The sequence below is a fragment of the Falco biarmicus genome, chromosome 8, assembly GCF_023638135.1.
Source record: "Falco biarmicus isolate bFalBia1 chromosome 8, bFalBia1.pri, whole genome shotgun sequence".
Classification (NCBI taxonomy): Eukaryota; Metazoa; Chordata; class Aves; order Falconiformes; family Falconidae; genus Falco; species Falco biarmicus.
The window spans coordinates 2,158,276-2,179,195 of NC_079295.1; the positions used below are offsets into that span (position 1 = coordinate 2,158,276).

Here is a 20,920-nt window from a genome sequence, read left to right on the forward strand (position 1 = left end):
CCATTTAAAACACAAGGAAGACAAAACACCCTGGCAGGCACCATCAGTATCACTGCTACGCAGGCCAGACGTGGCAACACGCGCTAGCTGGGGAGGGACGAGATCAACAGCAAAGGCAGATTCCAGGTTGTAAAGCGAGTTTGCTAAATAATGGAGATCAAAATACAACTGAAATTATTTAAAAATGTAACGTGTCTTCAATAACATGTAACCATGCAACTGAATCTCTTTTCTCATATATTGTTTAAGGGACAATTTAAGGAATCGTTCAAGTTGCATAAAGAGGTAACTGAAGTTTTCTAAGCAATAATCCATCCCTGAGTCCAAGAAAAAACCATCCATTTCGCTGAAGTGATGGCCCTGAAGCAACATCAATAGTGAATGTAAGGCAGCAAAGATGACCACCGAGGTCTTTGGAGTCATGAACGACCATCCAGGGCAGGCACCACCGGGCTGCCAACCCAGGGCAGAAGAGGTCCCTCCGAGCCCCTCACCGGTGGCAGGCGTCGGGGCAGGCGCACTGCCCGGGACGCACAGCCGGTGCCACCCCACGGGCCGCGAAAGGACACGGAGGGAAGGCTCCTGCCCCTCCGGCACGCTGCCTCGCTGCTTGAGCTGCGTGTGGCGGGGCTGGCGCCTTGCCTTGGGTTACAACACAACCTCTAACACCTCACGGAGACAGCTGCTAATTTTCTTTCTTTGTTTGATATTACAGCCATCGACAGATAAAAGCAAGAAATGTGTGGATTCCTGCTGAAACCTACACTTTGATTACAGCCCTTTTAATTCCTCTGAATGAGGTCATGTTGTCAGATGGGCACAAACAAGATTCGCAACTTCCATGTCTTCCAGGCTGTGTTAATTAACTCCACGGCCAGGTATGGCAGTCTTTGAGCTCCACGTCTCCAATGAAAATGTCACTGTTGCAGGGGAGGGGACGGTGGCAGAAGTTGCCAAAGCTCCTACGCCACTTGCCGTTTCTGCTTTCGCTGGGATGGGAGACGACACCGACCCAGCTTTTCCACTCAAGAAATCCTCCTTTAGTGGGGAACCATCTACAAACAGATTCCACTCAGTCATCGTTGCGCCTGCCTCCCCTCCCGGCCCCCCAGTACTACCCATTTTCCAGCTCAGTTCTCTCGCACACACGTATGTGCAGGAGTAACTCCTTCTCCTCAAAAGATGAGTACTTTCAAGGAACTTGTAATCCTCCCTGCTGATTTTTCAAATAACCCCCTTATAGGCGATAAACTTGTTATTGCTCAGAACAGCATTTGGGGAACAAACTCTCTTTGTATTCACACCCCATCACCTGAACGTTGCTAATCACTTTTCCAGTTGCACAGTCCGGACCGGCTGACACACGCCCTCGCAAGAAGCTGGCCTGCGCACCCAGGCGCCAACAGCCCTGCCGGGCTGGCAGAGACGAGAGGACAGCAGTCAGCTGGGGCTCAGGCTGCGACGGGGCCGCCCCACCAGCGCCACATCCCACACAGCCACCCCAGGGTGAAGCTGGCACAAATGCGGAACGATGAACTCACGCGAACCGCATGGCAGGTGGGGACAGCTTTGGAGTCACGAGAAGTTTAGTCCAGATCAAGGATGGAGGAGAGTCAGACACGTGAGTAAGACAGAGCATGGTGGTTCTCCCACTGCTCTGACATGATTCAGGTGATACGCGCCCTTGGGGCGATGCGCAGGGAAGGGGGATATTTGAGGCTGGGGAGAAGAGACAGGAAAGACCAAGATAATGGTGAGGCACGGAGGGGTAACAGGACAGCTGGCCGAGCAGGGGCCTCCACCGAACCTGTAGATGTCTAACCTGAGGAGCCAGGTACCTGTTTTTGGAGACTAGCACTATCTGAGCATCTTGACAAGCCTCCATTTGTGAGGTGACGCTAAAATTTGTTTTCCACACACAGCACCACAGTGTGCCAGCCCTCCACGGGGCTCAAAGCCCGGGTTGCTGAGGTGGCCTTGGCACAAGGGGCACCAGCCACAGCGACATGCCCCTGGCCCTGGCTCCCACCACCATCGCTGCACTGTGATGCACCTCGCCCTGTGGGCGCAGCCAGCAGCCTGGCGTCAGAGCCATGCCTTTGGGCAATCTGGCACATCACTCAAAAGAAAAGGCACATCACAAGATTGCTTGCCATCCATCTCTGGCTTATTTTGGCCAAACACAAGGAAAATGGGCTAAGCAAGATACCGCTTGAGGCTTTTCATACTATCTTTCACTTCTCTAATCTGTTCTTTTTGTCCCAAAGTTACTGTTGCTCTGCATATATATTTGATGGCCTGCCTCACCTCCTGTATACATACATGCATGTGTGTCTGCACACATACAGTGGAACAGAAGGAATAATATTTACATCTGAAATGCAGAACTCTGGATTGCAGTAAAATAAACAAACAAACAAACGGTTTACATCACAGGAAGGCAGCTCACAGTACTTTCACCCCGTTTTCTGGATGAACTTTGGTGACCCTCCATTTTTGGTCTGTCCTGCGCTTGGGTCCCACGCTGACTGTAAGGGAATCTTGCCCCCAGACCCACTGTCACGGAACACCTGCGGGAGCAGAGCCCTGGCACTGGAGGAGCAGGAAGGAAGTGAGAGAAATGACAGAGACCCACATTTCTGCTCAGATGACTCTGGCCATCAGCTCTTTCCCCAAGTGCCAAGTGACTCAGGATCCCTGGGCACGGGGTGTCACCCTGGAGAACACCACAGCCTCATACCAAGCAGCTTCTATGCCAAGTATTTGCACAGGGCTTAGATCCACAGCAGCTAAATATTCATTTTGATCCTGCAGCGGGGCAGCAGGAGGAGCAACGTAGCCTCTCAAAGGCCCTTCCGATCCTATTTTCTATGCACCAAATAGCTGTTTAAAAGCTGCAGAAACAGCAGAAAATGGGGTGTGCTCCCTGAATGAACAGAAACTATTAACTGGGCTTGGTTCTGCGGGGGACACGGGGTAGGACGGTGAGTGCTGCTCAGCACAAGCACCAGCACTGCAGGCAGGCGGACAGGCGCCCGTGCAGCCCGGTGCCCGCTCAGTTAACCACCGACTCTTCCCGAGCCGCGTGTCCAGACAACTGCTGCTTACCAGTCAGTGAAACACTCCTGTTGTGACATTAATGGACAAACCCTCAGGAATAACTGACTAATACGGGACAAATCTCTTTGTAAAGCCAAGCTGGGACTCCATGCCCTAACACTTCTCCAGAAACTCACAGTATCATGAAGAAGCAAGAGCTGTGAACCCTGGTGATGGTTGCTCTCCTTCCCCCACTAGTCCCTGCTGCTGCCAGCATTTGGTACTTGCAGATTTCAGATTGCCTGGGTGGCCTTCATTTATATTTTAAACACCCATGAATATTTGATTTGCTCTAAATCCAATTCATGTCTTGAAATTTTCCTTGGCCAGGAAAACAGAGACCTTGTCAGAAACACCATTAGGGCTTCAGAAACTTGCAGGGAGCAGCCAGGTACCCGGAGAGGCCGTGCTGCACTCGTTTGAGATGCTCACTGCATCCTCCCCAGATGCGTCGCTCCAGCAGCGTGGCTGGTGGCCAGGAACAACAGGATATTCCAGCTGATTAACTAGCGCTGCTGAGAGACTGGGAGAACGCTCTTTCGCCCCCATCCACACTGCTGAGGTAACTTGAGAATTTCCACGGCCAGATACAAACGACAAAATCCACCAAGACTAAGTGCCCTTCAGAGAGTGCTGGTTCCTGCCTCTGGGCTCGGGCAAGAAAGGCAAAGGCCAGTGCCGTGAGTGGTACGCGGGCAGCTCCAGGAGGCATTTAGCACCCCAGCCAGCGCAGAACACGCTCCGATGCCTACAAGGAGGATCCACCTACCTAATTATTATGCCATTTGGTTCTGTCTGTTTACAAAACACAGCTTTGCATGTGAACCACATACTTTCACCTCCTTATCTTGTACCTCAGTATCATTTAAAGGACTCTAAATCCCCCTATCTCAGAAAAATCTTGGAACACCTCCCCATAGATGGCTTGAGGGCCAGGAGCTCAGGCTCTGCCCTCGGAGGGAGCTGGGAAGCTGGGAGCCTCCACCACACTCACCGCTGCGGTCAGGGCACACGAAAGGCCTGGGAGGTAGCTGTGCTCTGTGCTGCTCCTCCAGACTCTTCACACGCTCAGTAAGAAACAACCTCGAACAACCTCCATCCCCACCTTTCCCCCTACTTTTAAATAAACTGTTTCAAGCAAAGCAGGTCAGTAATTACAAAACTAAACACATGTTGACCTTGCTGGACCTTTTCACCTTCTCTTCAGCACCTCCCAGAAAGCCAGCTGTTTCACGTTTTTTTTTTCTTTTTTGTCCTTCAGCTCATGTGTAAGAAACCAACCTGATCTAGTAACTATGTGAATCGGATCAGTTTGTATTTCCTCATACCTTTTTAAAAGCTGTCACTCAATCACAGACCGATCAGCTCAGCCAGCCTCGGCTGAGCTGGTCTTGGAGTAAGGCAGCAGATCCATCAAAAGTAGTCAGGGCACACAGTCTGGAGAGGTTTAAAAGGTTAGAAACACCACCCTGAACTGCACCAACAAAGGAAATGCAAACAATGTGGCGACTAGATAGCTGGAGAGACATTGAGCCTCTCTGGAAAAAGAGCCTTTGGGGTAACCACATTCAAAACACATTTATCTAGTGAGATCTGGAGACAAGCAGGCATGGAGTAATACAATGAGCCCTGCATTTAAAGGCAAGCATGAAGTCTCCACGCCACGCAAACCACTCCTGCCTACTGCTCTTGCTGAACTATCACTGTCACAAGATGACAGCAAATCACAAGAATTTATGGCTAAGACACTATGGCTTATATTTAATCTATTTTTGCAGTTTCACAAATTGAGCACTGATGTGCTTCCGTCCACAGAGACGTGATGGCAAAAGGAGGGACATAAGATATGAGGAATTTTTCATAGGGAAGGCTAACTGACATTTACAGGGAAAGAAATAGATGGTACATGGAACACAGCAGCTTTATGGGGGCTCCCAAATTCACCATGCTCTGACTTAAGATCTCGATAGCGGAAATTGTCGTGCAAATCCTTTGGCAGCAATTCTATGCCACGCAGTGGAATAGCACGTTACCGTTGTACTTAATTACATGAAACGTCTCTAAGATTCTGCCATGCTGCTCTGTTGTCCACTTTGTAGCATGCCAAGGAGTGAAGCCATGGCTCTTGCCTAACTTCAGGAAAAGGAACTGATGTGAAAAGACCCAAATAAATCTTTCTTACAAGACAGTTTTTGTGTACTGCAGAATATCCATTAAAAAACACTCCCATAGTGCACTATAATAAGCCTTGAATTAAGGCTGTGATGGACCTAGTTCTTCCAAACACCAGCAGAAACTCTGTGTGGCACCGTTGTGCATAAGGTGCTTTAGAATAACAGCTGCTGTCTGATACAGAACCATAGAATATCTCAGGTTGGAAGGGACTCGTAAGGATCATTGAGATACGTTGCGTTTCTTCCTAAAGAAAACTGTTACCTTGCAGCGACGATAAATTCATCTCAGTTTAGGTGAAGCCAGACAGTCTGTACATACATCTTCCAGAAATCTGGCTTTTATCCCTCTAAGTAGCCTCAGCGTGAGCCTTTGAGGCTCTGCCACCCAAGTGAGAAGTCTGGATGCTGCAGGTCTCCCAGGAAACTGAAGGCTGACTGTCAAAAATGACTGTGATGAAGAAACGGGTCATTTGTGAACACCCTCCTCCAAAAGTGCTATTTGTGCGCAGTTTTGCTGCGTAAATCCACTTACACCAGAGCTAACATCGATCACAACTACATTATAAAATTGTGGATTTCTCCCCCGAAGAGTGAACTGCATTAGCAATTTGATAATTGTATGCCTTCCGCATTCAGCAACCTCTCTCTTTACACATCTAATCAGTGTTAATTTAAAAGCAGGATAATTAGCAGACACACTTGTGGATGGGTGCTGAAATCATCCCTGAAAATTTAACCACTTGGTGTCCTGTGGTATGCACTAACAGTTGGAGTCCTAGTAAGACAGACCGCACTTAGGGCAGCAGAGGTGAAATCTTGGCACTGGCAACAAAAAAGACTGAAGAGAACACGAATGCATTTTGGAGCAGACTAGATTCAAACACGTGGGTGTTTCCCCCTTCTGTGTAAGACCAAAATAGTAAATGCCACTTTATCTTTGTCTCCCCGTGTTTCGTCTGTAAGTCAGTCAGTATGTCGGGACATTAACTACCTAGATACTTACCAGCAGCATGCAGGCAAGTACCTGGGAGTGCTGTCCCTAGCCCCGGTATGCACTGGCCACCAAAGCGTGGTAGCCCAGGAAAACATGTCTGCAGGCACACGAAGCACGTCCACGTGAGAGCAATAGATCCGAACCACAGCTGACACACTTGAACTTTGCATGTCTTACCTGCCAGGCTCCTGGGACTCGGGCAGATCCCAACTTCTTTGCCCGAGTAACCACTGCCTGGTCTTGCCTCAGTAAGGAGAGCAGTCTTGCAGGATACAATTTTTTTTTTCCCCAAACACCCAGACACTTCTAAAGCAGTCATTAAATCAGCGGTTCGCACCAGTGGCGGATGCTGAGGGTGCCTCGGCTACTGGCGAGTGCTGAGCGCAGACCCCGCAGGAGGGCAGATGGCCCCGGGGAGGCATGGCCGGCGCTGCCCCGTGCCAAGGGCTGGCGGCACACCCGAGCTGGCCTGTGGGCACGGCGCTCGTGCATCCCTGAGCGTACCTGACCCAGAGCCACCTTGTTAGTTCAAGGCCAGAACTGCCCTAATGAGGGTTCTCAGCTTCTGCCTTACAGAGCCCGGTGCCCCCCGCCCCGAGCACAGGCAGGAGGAGCTTGTGCCCACCTGCCCAGTTGGCCACACGTGCTGGAGGAGATGGCCTCACCGGGGGACGGCGGGAGGAACACCAGCATCGGGGGAGAAACAAGCATGAGCCCACGCACCCGGGTGAAACCCTCCACTCAGTGAAACGGGTAGTCATCTATTTTAAAACCAAGAAACATCTCATGAAAATTAATAGTGAGTTTTTCAGCAAAAGAGGAGGTCAGACCAGAATGGTTACCTCAGCCGAGGCGAGCGGCTTTGCATGCCTGTTAGGGTGCAACAAAGGGTCCCTAGCACTGTGGTCCCCATAAGGTGGCAAACGCAAAACTTCTTTTGCTACTTTTGCATTTCACCAGCACGTAACCAAATACAGGAAGGAAAGCAGAGGCAACGAGACGGTGCTGCATGGAAATAAAAACAAAAGCGAGACTGAATCTAGGATCATCGCCATTCCTGTAATGCTGCTGTGAGAACGTGGTTCTTCAGCCCAGCGTGCTTACACAATATGGCTCTCAGCATTACTGACTGTGAGCCTGACGGCATTCTGCATGACACGGGACCAAACAGGAAGACATGACATTTTAAAAATATGCATCAATGTCAAGGTGACAGTCTGGCAAGTCAACTAAGTTATAACGTCCATGCCCTTACTAACATGTTTATGTTCTGGCACCGTTTGCCCTTACAGTGGATATTACTAATACATAATTAAGTTTATATAAACTAAGGAAGAAAATTACATATTATTTTGATTCATTCTCACCAAGTTCCTCTTAAAAGTACCTCAGGGAATTTTTAAACATGAAGAATGCCCACAATTAAGATTTTTGTAAAATATACTTTAATCTTGTGCTCTGTAACCATGTAATGGTTTTGCCAGTAGCAATTTCTTATTGCCACCCCTCTTTGTATTCAAAGCTTGCCTATTGCAATGAGTCTTTATAAAGAAATACATTAATTAAATACGCCTTGACTTCACTAGCCAAGGAAAAGACAATTAATCATCTCGCAGGCACAAGCACAACATAATACCTGCTATTGCTCATGGGCACCTCACACAGACTCACCACTGCTGCGTGATGTCATTGCCTCCGAGCACACAAAGAGGCTCTCTCCCGTCAGCACCGTGCCACTCACTCACCTCACCCAGTGTAAAGCAGCTGATGTATGGGCGAGATGTTATGGGCTACATTTTTTTTCTTTTCTTACACCACTACACCGACATCTAGTTAAATCTGTTTGCAGTGGCCACCCTGACACTAGATGTACGGAGGGCACCGATGGCTTGAGTGGGGCAGGGCTGTCGGTCTCTCCTCACCAAATCCTCCTGGGGAGCTCTTGCCAGCACAGAGGGGAGAGTCCGTGCCAACCCTGAGATGCAGCTCTAACCAGCAAATAGGTTTGTTATGGGCAGGGTCACTGAAGCACCGTATTCTTTAAGGAAAAAAAAAAAAAAAAGTTGAAAAATGAGAACAATGGCTGATGGCCTCAATCAGACACCTGAGTTACCACCACATTCCCAGTTATCTAATGTCAATGCTGAGCCGGTCTTCACTCAGAATGAAAAGGTATTTCATGGGCATTTATACCCATGGGTAGTTGCTATAAACTCTGCTAATATTTTATTCTGTGAGAAAGGTGAAAAAGAAGTTGTGACTTAGAAATGAAACATGTAAAATATTCCTTGACCTTGGCCAGATGTTTGAAGTGCTCTTCAATATGTTGACAGTATGTACTAGGCAGCAATTATTTTTGGTGGAAAAATGTTTCTCTGATACCCTACTTATACCTTCATTAATCACAGGTCAGCCTTGGAGGTGTGAACTCCTTGTTTGACAAACATCTAAAAATGGAAAAGTTTAGAGTAAACCTAACTGTGTTTAGAGTGACTCTGCGCACAAGGCATTTATTTTACCTCACACAGCTAAAGGTATTCAGATTAATGAATTCAAATTAAAGAACTGCCTAGTGCTTTTTGTCCCGTCCCCGTGTCCCCCCCCCGATATGTAGCTCCTTGCCTCAGCTATGCTGTGTGGAACGGGTCAAGTCCCTTCCATCAAGTTTGAACTGGCTGCCTTTCCTCCTCCGAGGGGCTGGGAACTGAGCCCACGCTGCCTCCGTTACTCACCTTCCCTCTCTCACGGTGAATCCAGGCATGCGAGGAACCACAGGTAACCCCCAGGTCTTCTCGAACCCTTCCCTATTACCAGCAGCCTCTCCCACCCATCCCATTTCTCCCCCTCAGTCTCTCTGTTCTCAACCTCTTTTTCCCTCTCCTGCTCAAGACGTGTTAGTGCTCTTTCCAGCTCCATGACACTGACACATGAACCTCCTGCTGCTCTTGCATGTTACCTTTAGGTGCCTGTTTGATGAAGTACATGGTAAAAATTTCTTCTCATCAGCTGGCTTGCCCTGGGATGCTAGCGGAAGGAAAGGCACTGGGGGTCACAGGGAGACTCTATCAGAGAGAGCAACCTGCTTCATGGGAGCTGGAGGGAGGGAACAGCAGGGAGAGAGCGAGGGGAAGTCAAAGTGTGATCTGTCAGAGCAAGGGAAACGAGGCTGTGAAAGACAGTGCGAGCTGAATGCTAACAGCCTCAATGTTTGGCTCAGGTCCTCTCCTTGCTGTCTGCTATGGCTGCACCGGACCCTCTCTTTCCATCTTCAGCTGTCCTCGAGTAACTTCCCCCAGGCTCAGACAGCCAGCTACCACGATAAACTGTGGCTGGTTGGTGCTGAACCAGTAGCTACAGCCTGCGGAGTAATATGACCACTGTGCAGTGTGTCACTCCGCAACCAGGACAGAGGGATGAAAACCCCTTTTGCAGCTGTTGGGATAGCACTCAGCTTTTGAAACGTTTCTACAGGATCTACAATATTACTCATGTTTTTTCATGATAGCCCCCACCTCTTCCCAAAGAGGTGCTCTAGTTCTCATTTTACAAAACTAGTATCTGAGACATGATGATAGCGAACAAGTCACACCCAGGCTGCGTGGGGCAGAACAGACAACCAAAACCAGGCTCTTGGGCATACAAACCATAAGCCATCTTTCCCCTTTTGTTCAGGCTTAAGATAAATTCCCTTCCACAGCTTCCAAACCAGACAAGTAATTAGATACAGTTGATAAATCTCAATAATTGGGGGTAATTTATACATCCCATAAAAAAAATGCTGCTCCGGTATTAGTAAGACAGTACAAATAGATTTGCTGAAAGAGTAAAGGTTTGCTTATAAAGTTAATAGGAGACACGAGGTAGTGCTTTCTGTGCTTACCTTCAGCACTGTGATATTCCATGCAAAACTCTCAATGGCTTTGCTTAATTTTCTTCCTTTCAAACCTTCCTTTGTCCCGAGGTTATGAAGCTCTTCATGGAATTCCATTCCTAAAAATACAGATTGCTACATCACCCAGTGCACAATTGATTTTCCATATAAAATGCTCAGTAAGCATTTTCAGTCTCGCAGCAGGTACTTCCTGCAACTTTTTTTGTTTCCCCCACTTCCCTGGTATGACTCCACCCTGGAAAGCATCTTCCAGAATAAAAGGGGCACGTGCAATTTTGTGGTTGTGCTTCCACTTTGTACGTAACTGTCCTTTCCAGTGCTGGTGTCCCCCGCAGGCACGTGCCTGGTCCCTGCACAAACACCCCTCCCAGCACCCCTGCCTGCAGCTTGCGTTGCTGGCAGCACTGCACCAAAAGGCAATCGCTTGTCGCTTTGCTTGAATACATGATTTTGTACCTTGGAAGGCAGTCTGACAGATGTGGAAGATACCTGGTTCAGCACAGCAAATACAGGCTCAAACGCACAGCTCCTCATTAATCTTAATCAGCCATACAGAAAGCTCTTGTACTTCACAATGATAAATCATGTCAGAAACACATACCACTAATCACAGGATTGCTATTCCTGCAGCCTGGAGAACTGAGACTTCCAACCCCAGCCCTGGGAATTGTTAAATTTCATTGCCAGTTTCTGCGGCAAGTGTCTGCAAATCTGTTGCTGGATATAAGAATTCAGGAAATCTGGAAGCAGATTAAAAACCTTAACAATTACAATTAGCCCACCGATTCCACAAGATTTGCACAGTGTATGCCAACATGCCTCTGAGCCCGGTGTGGATTAAGAGACAAAACAGAGACAGAGCTGTTTGTGCTCCCTTAATCTGTACCTTGCAAAGGCCAAATGGGCACCAAATCCCTCCAGAGCATCTGAAGCCCATCCCGGTTGAACAAACCAAGTTCTGTTACCAGTTGTTTCATAGCTCTCCCTCCCCTAATGTTTTAAGGCAAACGTCACTTGCAGATTTGAGCTTCACTGAACCTGCATCAAAGAAATGCCCCTGGAGAGAACACCTGCCGCGCAGGCGCGGAGGGCAGCTCCGTGGGCTCCTGGAGGAGTCAGGCCCTCGATGGCCCAAGGCAGGTGCGTGCTCGGCACAGCTGGCCCAAAGCACTCCTGGAAGACTAACAATAGGTTTCTTCTTGCCTTGCACCGACTCCAGGAGCTCGATAACACTGAGGCAGTATCAACCCCACATAATGCAAGTTTTCTCTACTGTTTATTTTCCAAAACCTCACCCACTGACAGGTTTTGCCTCTCAAGGGTCACAGAGCTCCTGCAGCACCTCCTTTGGAAAACAGTCTAAACAACTGCACCCCAAGCAAGATTCCCCTGCAGGCGTGCCTCGTGCCAGCTGACTTATAAATCAGTGCAGTAAGTTAAAGAAAACCTTCAAATGACTCCCTTAGTCCTGCAAAAAAAATGAAGGCTAATGGTTCTCAGCTCCACGTGGACAGCCCCACCTTTACGCAGCGTCCTAGTTATTTTTCCCTTTGGACCTCACTTCCCCAGCAGTAGCTTGGAGACAGCGCTGCCCCGCAGAGAGGGAGCCACCAACATCTGCTAGGCTGCAGTAGGAGTACCAATGAAAAATAGCATTTCAGTCCTCCAAGCTGCTGCTGACCACTGTGCACTGGGCGGAGACTGCAGGTGGAAAACCCCAACAAAACCAGCCCCCTACGAAGCCACCTCGGGGCGCAGGCAGGAGCTGGGCACAGGCAGCCCGGACTGAAACAGGCACGATGTGAGGCAGAGGCCCGGTGGGAAACATCTTCAAAGGGAGCAGGACCAGGGCGAGGCGAAGGACAATGTCACAGGCAGTTAGTTGTACCTCTGACACCTCTTCATTTTGAGGGCTTCATCTTGGCACATGGTAAATGTTATTTCACAATTTGTCTGGGTAACATTTGCAACAAACTAACTTGCAATTGAGCGTGGTGAGGGGTTCTCTCCTGCCCTTTCATCTGTCTAACTCCTGAGGCTTCAAAGAGCACTTCATATCTCTCCAGCCTTTTTCCCAATCAGAAACTATATTTTAAGGCAAAACAAATGAAAATACAAGCAGATACAGCAACAAAGAGAACAAACTTGAGAAATTAATCTTTTTGCTAGGGGAAGAAAAGAGAGGGAAAATGCATGGAACTCCAGACATGGGCATGGTGGCACAGTCCCGCATTGTGTTCTCTGCAGCATCTCCAGCCCTCTGTTCACGAAGATACCAGAGCCCAGGCAAGTGTCATGAGTTATTCTCTCTGTGCACAGCGCAGGGTGGGCAGAAAGTGCTGGTGCTGCTGAAGGGCTGCATAATTCAGTGCAAAGTATTGCTCTTAGATTATACAACCTAGAAAGCCCTCTACTGCTGCATTTTCCCCTCACTGTCCCACTCCTAAACCCTCTGCGCCTGATGAAGGCTTTGGGCTGAGGATGTTTATGCTGCTTATGCAGATGCACAGAAGCCAAGGCATGACACAAGATGAGGCCCATGAAACCCGGCAGGACAGAGCTCCTTGCCTCTCTTCCCTTTGCTACCCCAGCGCCAGCACGGCTCTGGAGCTCTGCATTTCAAAGAGCAAGGACTAGGTTCCACCCTGCTCTTGCACCACATAAAAATCAGTTAAATGCCGTTGTTGAAACAGCTTCCAGATTTCCTCTAATTAAAAAGATGAATTAAAGGATTTACTACAAAATACCAGTTTCATTCATTATTTACATTTAATTGAAGCAAATGGCAGTAGCCTGCATCACTTGCCAAATCCAAAAATGCCTATCAGAAACAATAGTTTGATGGTCGTGGTCCCAGAAGACTATGGCCAACAACACAAATTATATGCGGTAGCAAATGTTTGCATGACTGACCTTCAAGGCTTGCTGCAGGTTAGGAAAGGTGCAGCTGTACACCTAAATGAACTCACAATAGATTTAATTTCTGCAGTGTAAACCTCTAACAGAAATGCATTGCAAATACTTATTTGGCACGGTTTCCGATACATGAAAGCTGATGGATTTAGTTGTAGAGGATTGCCACTGCCAAACGTGGCCTCCTATCTCACTAGCAGGGCTTATTCTTCTGTATCAGTGGAAACTACAGGAGACGTCCCAGTTCCAGCTCTAGCCCACTAGCCTGAACAAGTGACGAGGAGGGGGCTGCATGACTAAACTGAATGGTGAATCACAGACTCTGGTGATTCCTACCACCCTGAAAAAGAAATGTGAGGCTGTGGCAGAGCAGACAGCAGGCGGCCACTTCCGAAACCACCTCTTCCCTTTCTGCTGGTGCACACGAGACAGAGCCCTAGTCCAGACAAAGACATCCAGTACAACACACCAGCAACGTACGACCTGCTTTAAGCCTGCTTACAGCGGTTTGTGCCCGTACACCTGGCATACATAACGCACAGCCACGCAGATTTGCTGTGATACAATGGAATTCTATTGGCCTAAGTTTCCAAGGTCTACAACAAACCTAAACAGCAAAAGTAAGTAAAGGTAGGCAGCGGAGCTTGCTCCTGGGGGTTTCAAAACCTCTTGCCCACCCTGTGTTTAAGGGAACGATTTTGGCAGGGAATGGAGCTCAGTAAAGGCAGCAGGCTTTCTTACTCTCTCTTTTTAATGGAATGCCTTTCTTGTCATTTGACTAATTTAAATGCTGTCAGACATTTCAGTTGTAGAGCAGATGGAGAAATAGCTTTAAAGTTGAAAGAGGACTCTTCCCTGATCCCATGCCTGCACTGCTACTGGAGGATGAAGCTTCAGGAGGGTGGAGGCTGCCAGGGAAAGGCCAGGATGCTCACTTCAATACTGGGTGAAAGATGCTGCATTAGTCACAAACTGTAAGTAAATTATGGCACATCCTTTCCCATTTCCCATCCAGAACCATGCAATAAAGAAGGATTACCTGCTTTCTGGCACTGAACAATCTTGTCGTGAGTGATGTCTGCCGTCTCAATGAGAACCCTGCTCTCTTGAATCATCTGTCAGAAAATAAGTGAAAAAACCCCAGCGTTACTAGAGTTTCCTGCCACATCTATTCCACAGAAAAGTACAAAGGTTCAAACTGAAAAAGAGGTCTGCTCTGCAAGCAACACTGTAACGATTGGATCATTCCCTCCTATCGGGGCTCCCAGATCTGTATCAAGCTAAGTGACAGTTGCTCAGAAAACATTTTGCTCTGGAAGGTAAAAGAACAGCTGTTTTCCACCAGCAAGACACCATTGCAAATAACATGAGGGAAACACAAGTGATTTCAGAAGAAAGCAGAGTTAGCAGACAAACAAAGTTCATTCTGTGTGAAACTGAGCCCCTTCTAATTAGTAGTTTTCCTGAAACAAAAGGAGAAGTAAGTATAGTCCTTGACATAAAGGGTTATCAAAAATGTCACCAAGTCATGAACAGTGCTGATTTCAAGGGGTGCTTCAGCCTGTGCTGAACTTTATGCACTACAGTGGTTCAGACAGCGACAGTATTTCTTGAGTTTCTCTTCGGAAAAATTCAGACCAAAACCCTACCCTATCCTCAATATTTCTGTTGAAGTTTAAAAAGAAAAAACCCCACCAAAACTCAAAAGAGGCAGGCAGTTTCAACAAGCCTACTCACAGGTTTCAAGAGATACTCATATTTACGCGTCTTCCTAGGGTAGCCCACTAACAGCCAACAGATGAAGGGCCCATTGCGTGCCAAGCTCCCCGAGCCTCCCTCCTTGCAAATGCTATTCTCCTTTGATGGCAACAAACTTCCAAAACCTTTCAGAAGCCCGGGCAAGCAAGTGAATTGTTCCAATGCTATAATCTGCAGAACTGCAAAAGGTGGCACATACATCTGTTACAGAAGGCAAGAACATGCTGTATAACAAACTACGCCTGAGAATAATCTCGCTCTCCCGGGATGTACACCACCAACCCCAATCAAATCCAAGCAGCATGAGAGCGGTGCCAATTAGAAATGAAGCAAACCGAACGCTGCCTAATGTTACATCCTGAAATTACAGAAGCCACCATCTGAAAGCTTTGCCAAAGTGCTACAACTGCTAAAAGCCTTCCTACTTTCAAACACACTAAATATGAAAACACAGCCAGTAGTTTCCATGATTTTACTGAAAGACACAGTATAACAGTATTACATTAACACTTGCCAATTAGCATGCCTCATTGTTTTAATTAGATACAAGGGAGCAGAGATGCTTCTACACCTGAACTTCCAAATTCTGGAGAAATTCAGATCCAAATTTTGCTGCTCATGCCATCTTCATTTCTAATTCAACCTATGAAGATAGGCTGCATTTAATAAAAATACCTATGCCTTTTCTTTGATATAAACAAGATTATGAGAAAAACAAAATCTATCACCAGCTTCATGGGCAGAGAGAAAAAGGCCTGATACATATATAGAGTGCAAACCCGTTTTTTAACAGACCATGCCCAGTGGATACACCTGAAATTGAAATTACTTTCAGTGGTATCCTTCCCATTTCATTCTTGCTACTTGCTTGTTCATGCATCATGTTGATTTTTTTCCTCTTTGGTATCTTCACTTGTCATCTAGAAAGAAATGACAATTTCTATCCACCGTCTGGCTTTTCTGTACCACAGCACACAGTTATTTCATGCTGAAGGAACCGTTCAGCCACCAGCTAGAAAGTGCTGAAGTTGGTCTGAGCAGAAAAGAGAGTGAGAATCTCAAAAACTTGCAAGTTGCTGCAGAGGCAGCCAGCGACCAAAGGTACGCCTCTTGCACACGGGGGCATGAGCTAGTGCCTGTACCGCTCTGTCCAGCCAGGTGCTGCCAGCGTCCGTGCACCCCATGCACCCATCACCGTGGGCTCGTGCCCCCCCTCCCCTCCCCGGCTCTGTGCCTGCACTCCCTGCCCAGCAGCACGGTTGTGCCCAGGGAGGTCAATGCGGCTCAGCTGGGACAGTATAGCCAAAGTGTCCCACTCTCCGGTGCTCAGATATCTAAAACAGAACTTGACTTGTGAGAGGGTTTTTTTAAATATATATACATACATATATTTAGATGTAGCTATACATTATATATAGATATGTGTATGGCCACAGGAAATTGTCCTACCACGCACAGAAAAGCAAGCTTGAGAACCGTGCAGTTTGGTAATCTAAGTCTGAGCGTACCTTCCTCCAGCTACTGGACCCACTCCCAGGAGTTTCTGGCATGCTTGTTTTAGGATTCTCACACACAAAGGTATTACGTTCTTTTTTTTAAGAGAAAAGCGGCAATAGGATGTCAATTTTCCCTTACTGCAGAGTAGGTAGAGCAGCCCTCCATTCCTTTGATGCTGACACCAAAGTCTGACAGCTCTCAGCTCAGCAAGAACAAACAATTTAAACCAGATCATATAGCAGTATTTAACCTGTTCCTGCCTTCCTGCCTGGCAGTAATCTTGGCAAAAATTATTTTTTATGGCAGCTTTATCCCATGACAAATCTGAGAATGGATTCAGAGCTCCTCAACTCCGTGGCTGGGTTAGGGGATGCCCTTAGTGCCCCAGCTGGCACTCGCCCGCACAGACCCCCTAGGAAACAACACGCTAGGCAGAAATAACACACCCTGGGCCAACTGGGAGAGACGGGTTTGGCTAACTGGGTGTCCGCCGCCTGCGATAGCGCAGCATGCAGGACTGGCATCTCTGTGTGACAGGCCAGACTGCTCCCAACAAGAACTGCACACGCCATCTCGGCGGGCACAAGATCCTGCTTCCCAATGCTGTGGTGAAGGACCCTAACAGTGGGACAGTGCGAGGGAGAGGCCTGGGTCTTCACCGTGGAGAAGCAGAGACTGATTCATACCGACAGGAGCACAACAGGCAAGGAACTGCTACCCAGGAACAGCAGGCTTGTGTTTGGTTTGGCTTTTTATTTCGGCTTTTTTTCTTTTTTTTTTTTTAATCACATCACAGTTGATACTCTTCAAAGGATTCTGTGCGAATCCTGGCAACAGAACTGCTAAAACCCTCAAAAAATAACCAAATTAATTTGAAAACTTACTTTAATGCCCACCTGCCCCCCCCTCCCCCCCCCCCCCAGGTTTTTACATATACCCAAGGTAGCAGCTTCAGGGATACTTACTCCGTAAACATTGTAAATGTCACCTAAAAAGCTAAGTTACTAGTAACTGTTTAGTGGAATTGATATTAACAATTTGTCCGTGTTCAATCTAATGTAGGTAAAAGCAGGGGAGAGACTCAGCTAGAAGCTAGTGCCCCATCCATGCTTTCCTGCTGGACACAGGACAGTGGTAGCAGTTCTGGCAGGGTTCCTGGCCACAGCAGACGATGCTGGCCAGGGCTGCAACATGTTGGCCACAGATGCCCTTGCTTGGTCCCATCCAACAGCCCCAGGGAAGACTTTGCTACTGTGGTTCTGCTCATCTATAGCTCCTGCTCACAGTCCTGTGTCACAGCATCTAGCTACGCTTTTTCTTTTTTGGCTGAAATGGTTCTGAAATGAGTCCACGGTCTCCCCGTCTGCATGGTCCTCTGCTTTTCCACCTGGCATCACATCTGAAGCCCTGCTTGGGGATGTCACCTTCTTCTTGTGGTGCCAAGACAAGAACCAGAAGCCCTGAACACAACATGGAAGGCTGTGAGATTTTCTGCTGGGAAGCTGAACCCATAAATCACACTATGGCCTGAGATTTTCAAGTCCAGCTTTGCCAGCAACGTTTTGAAATCCACCAACCCGTCCCAACTGTGAAGAGCGAGCTTTCTGATGTTGGCAGCACAGATTTCCATGCACCATTACTCTGCTCAGACCTGTGCTGAGCAGCGCTCTTGAGAAGTTGGGTAAGTCCCGGTCACCTGCCGGCAGCCCAGCCGGCTGCTGCGTATGTCGGCTCCCAAACGGCAGCTGGCTCCGGTGAGCGACTCGCAAAGAGCACGGCACGTCCCGCTCCCTCAGGAGACGGATGCTCCGCCAGTGTTAGCTCCTGAACGCTGAGCTTCCAGGGATTAACCTCCAAGCAACACATACTGAAAAGCAACCTTTAGAGGACAGAGGCTGGTAACTGGGTCCACTTGGAGTCAGTGAGGAAATTTTTAGCAGCTGCTGAAGCTGGCAGGATTGCTCAGCGTGCATTTCCCACGTCAGAAAGATGGTGATCAGACTTTACTGAGTGATCTGTTTAACGTAACTACAGGGGGGAAATGGATAAAAGCAGGAGTAAAGCATGTGAAACCTGATTCTGATACAGGGAATTAAAAAGCTACCCTAGCAAATCCTCCCATTGGGACCCCTGCCACCTTTCCGTGGGAGCAGGGACACAAGGGTTTGTCTGAGTCCCGGAGGTGCTAACCCTCCTGGAGAGGCTGCAGCGCCAGAAATGCTCTCACAACAAGTGAATAAGGGGCTTGTTCAGATTGACAAAAGATGCACATGGCACAAGTCCCAGAAGTACACGTCACGTTTAATTAACTAATGAGAATGAGGAATACAAAGCCTTATCTGCATAGGTTAGGTTTTTCTGCAAAATAGCCCATTTAATCTAGATATTCTTACGTAATGCTGAAAGCAAGAAGCCTAAACTTGATCAGTTTACCTGAAGCACCCTGTTAGAATCATGCCAGCTTCTCACAACGGCATGGGAAGCAAGAGCTGGCACAAACCTGGGAGCTCTCTCTTGTCCGGTACAGCGACCACGAAAGCAGAACAGACCATGGGCTGAAACTATAACTGACCTGTCTCATTAAGCCTCTAAATATAGGATGCAATATAAAATCTGAAATCCCATTGCTTCGTGGCAAGAATGATGCTTGATTTTGTCACTTCTGCTAAGTGCTATTTACAAACAAAAATACATTTTAAGTGAAATTTAAAATCTCTTAAGACTGAGGGCATCGTATTTTTACTCACAAAAAATTAACAGGCTTATTTATTGTCTGTACCAAAGACATTTTAACCACAGGACCAGTACAAACGGAGCAGAAAATGTTATTTCTTTTTACTTTTATGAACTCCTGTGCTAGAGACCAGTTTCTTCTTTTTGTTACAAACTATTCGACAAACTGAAAAGGGGAGAGGAAATTAACACAGCAGAGTCTCACCAAAAAAGACCAAAAAAAAGACATGAAAAACTCCTGGTGGCAAGTTAATGCACTGTCCTGCTGGGAAGATAAATGATACAAAAGGGATAGTTCAAAGAATCCTCTCATAAATATTCCAAAGTTTAGAACAGAGACTGACAACATCAAATGGAAAAGCAGCTTTCTCTCAGGTGTCTCCTCAGGGCTGTTGTCCCAATCTCCTACGCCTCTCGTGGGGAAGGAGTACCTTGTCGTGCCTCCATTGCTAAAAACAAAAACCACGAACAAACAAAAAACTACCAAAAAACCCCCCCAACTACCAAAAAAAACCCCAAGACCACCCAAACCCACCACCAAACAAACCCCAAAAAGGCTACAAAAATACAACCAATTTGAAAAAACAGGTGAAGCGCACACTGGGCTCATGAAAACTGGAACAGCATTCCCTCCTAAGCACGGAGCGTTCCTCGCAGGCCAGGCCATCAACTGTGTGCCAGCAAGCCTTGCGACAATGGAAGGATGTGTGCATGGTGCCAGGATGTGGGAAGGAGTGCTGGCCACCAGTCCACCTTGTCTCTGTCCCAGTATGCTCCAAGCCAGGCTTCTGTATCTGAGCCTTCCCCTGCAACAGCCCAGAAAGGAACATTTATCATGGATGATTACATCAACTGGGAACACCTGAAATACCTTATTGACACAAACTCCAGAAGGAACTGAGTAAAATTCACCTTCAATTCAAATTTAATGTTTCTACTTACAAATGTTTCTGGGGAAATATGGTGTCAGAGTGTTGCTGGATGTGATGTGGTGCATGAGGACTGGTGCCCTAGAAAACAAGAGGAGCACAGGAGAAACACGGGGAGGGGTCAGCTTCCAAAACCCTTATGCTAAACCAGAGTAACTAAGGTACCCAACTAGAACTTCATTCTTTAAGAAAAGTTCTGATCTGACCGTTTTCAGGTTCTGTTTTAGAAGGGACTATGGGACATGGGCTATCAGAGAGAGACACAGTGAGAGTGGCAGCTAAATAATAGAGAGAATTATAATTAATGGAGAAAGAACCAGGATTACTGCTTTCCCAGTCTGTCAAAATTTGGACAGAAAGCTCTTTAAAACAGATACGAATTCAAGATGTTGTCCATGTACTGGACTGTGTTTGACATCAGTGTGTTATGACACTTCCTTGGCAGTGGACTCTGCTCTGCAATATCCCTTGTCTTTTGCTGCTCAGAGAACTGTGAAAAATGTTCCTTTGGGGATGAGCCTATCCCAGCTGAAATATGAATTTCAGTGGAAAAGCTCACAAAAATCTATTTAGTCATTTTGCATTGACATAAACTTGGAAAATGGACTTTCTCCTTGGGAATAAAAAGCCATCATGCCTGCATCAAGACGAAGAGACCCCAAACGACTGAATTGGAAAGAAAAGTAGGCAAAGCAACAAAGAGTAGTCCTTCTCCACAGATACCTCAACAGAATTCTGCTAGCATGCATGGACCAGCGCCTGTGTCAACAAAAACACTGCCGTTAAACACACTGACTTGCTCCCCAGCAACATCACAGGTATTAATTCTCTACTCAAAAATCCCCAATCCATCTCTGTGCTGCCTGAAACATTCTTAACTAACTTTCCATCTCTCAACTACCTACAGACACCTTGCCCTTCCTTACCTGTC

The 20,920-nt window shown here is 47.3% G+C and overlaps 1 protein-coding gene across 4 annotated transcripts in view; it reads right to left on the reverse strand.

The window, feature by feature from the left end:
• The window catches only part of PLCL1 (phospholipase C like 1 (inactive)), a 228,960-nt gene that overhangs the window by 37,561 nt on the left and 170,479 nt on the right, over positions 1–20,920 (reverse strand). For all 4 annotated transcript variants that reach the window (XM_056349481.1, XM_056349480.1, XM_056349482.1 and 1 more), the window contains exons 4-5: positions 14,112–14,187; positions 10,148–10,257 (exon numbers count right to left, since the gene is read on the reverse strand). In XM_056349481.1, the coding sequence (XP_056205456.1) occupies positions 10,148–10,257; positions 14,112–14,187 (186 nt within the window). The remainder of the gene's footprint in view (positions 1–10,147; positions 10,258–14,111; positions 14,188–20,920) is intronic.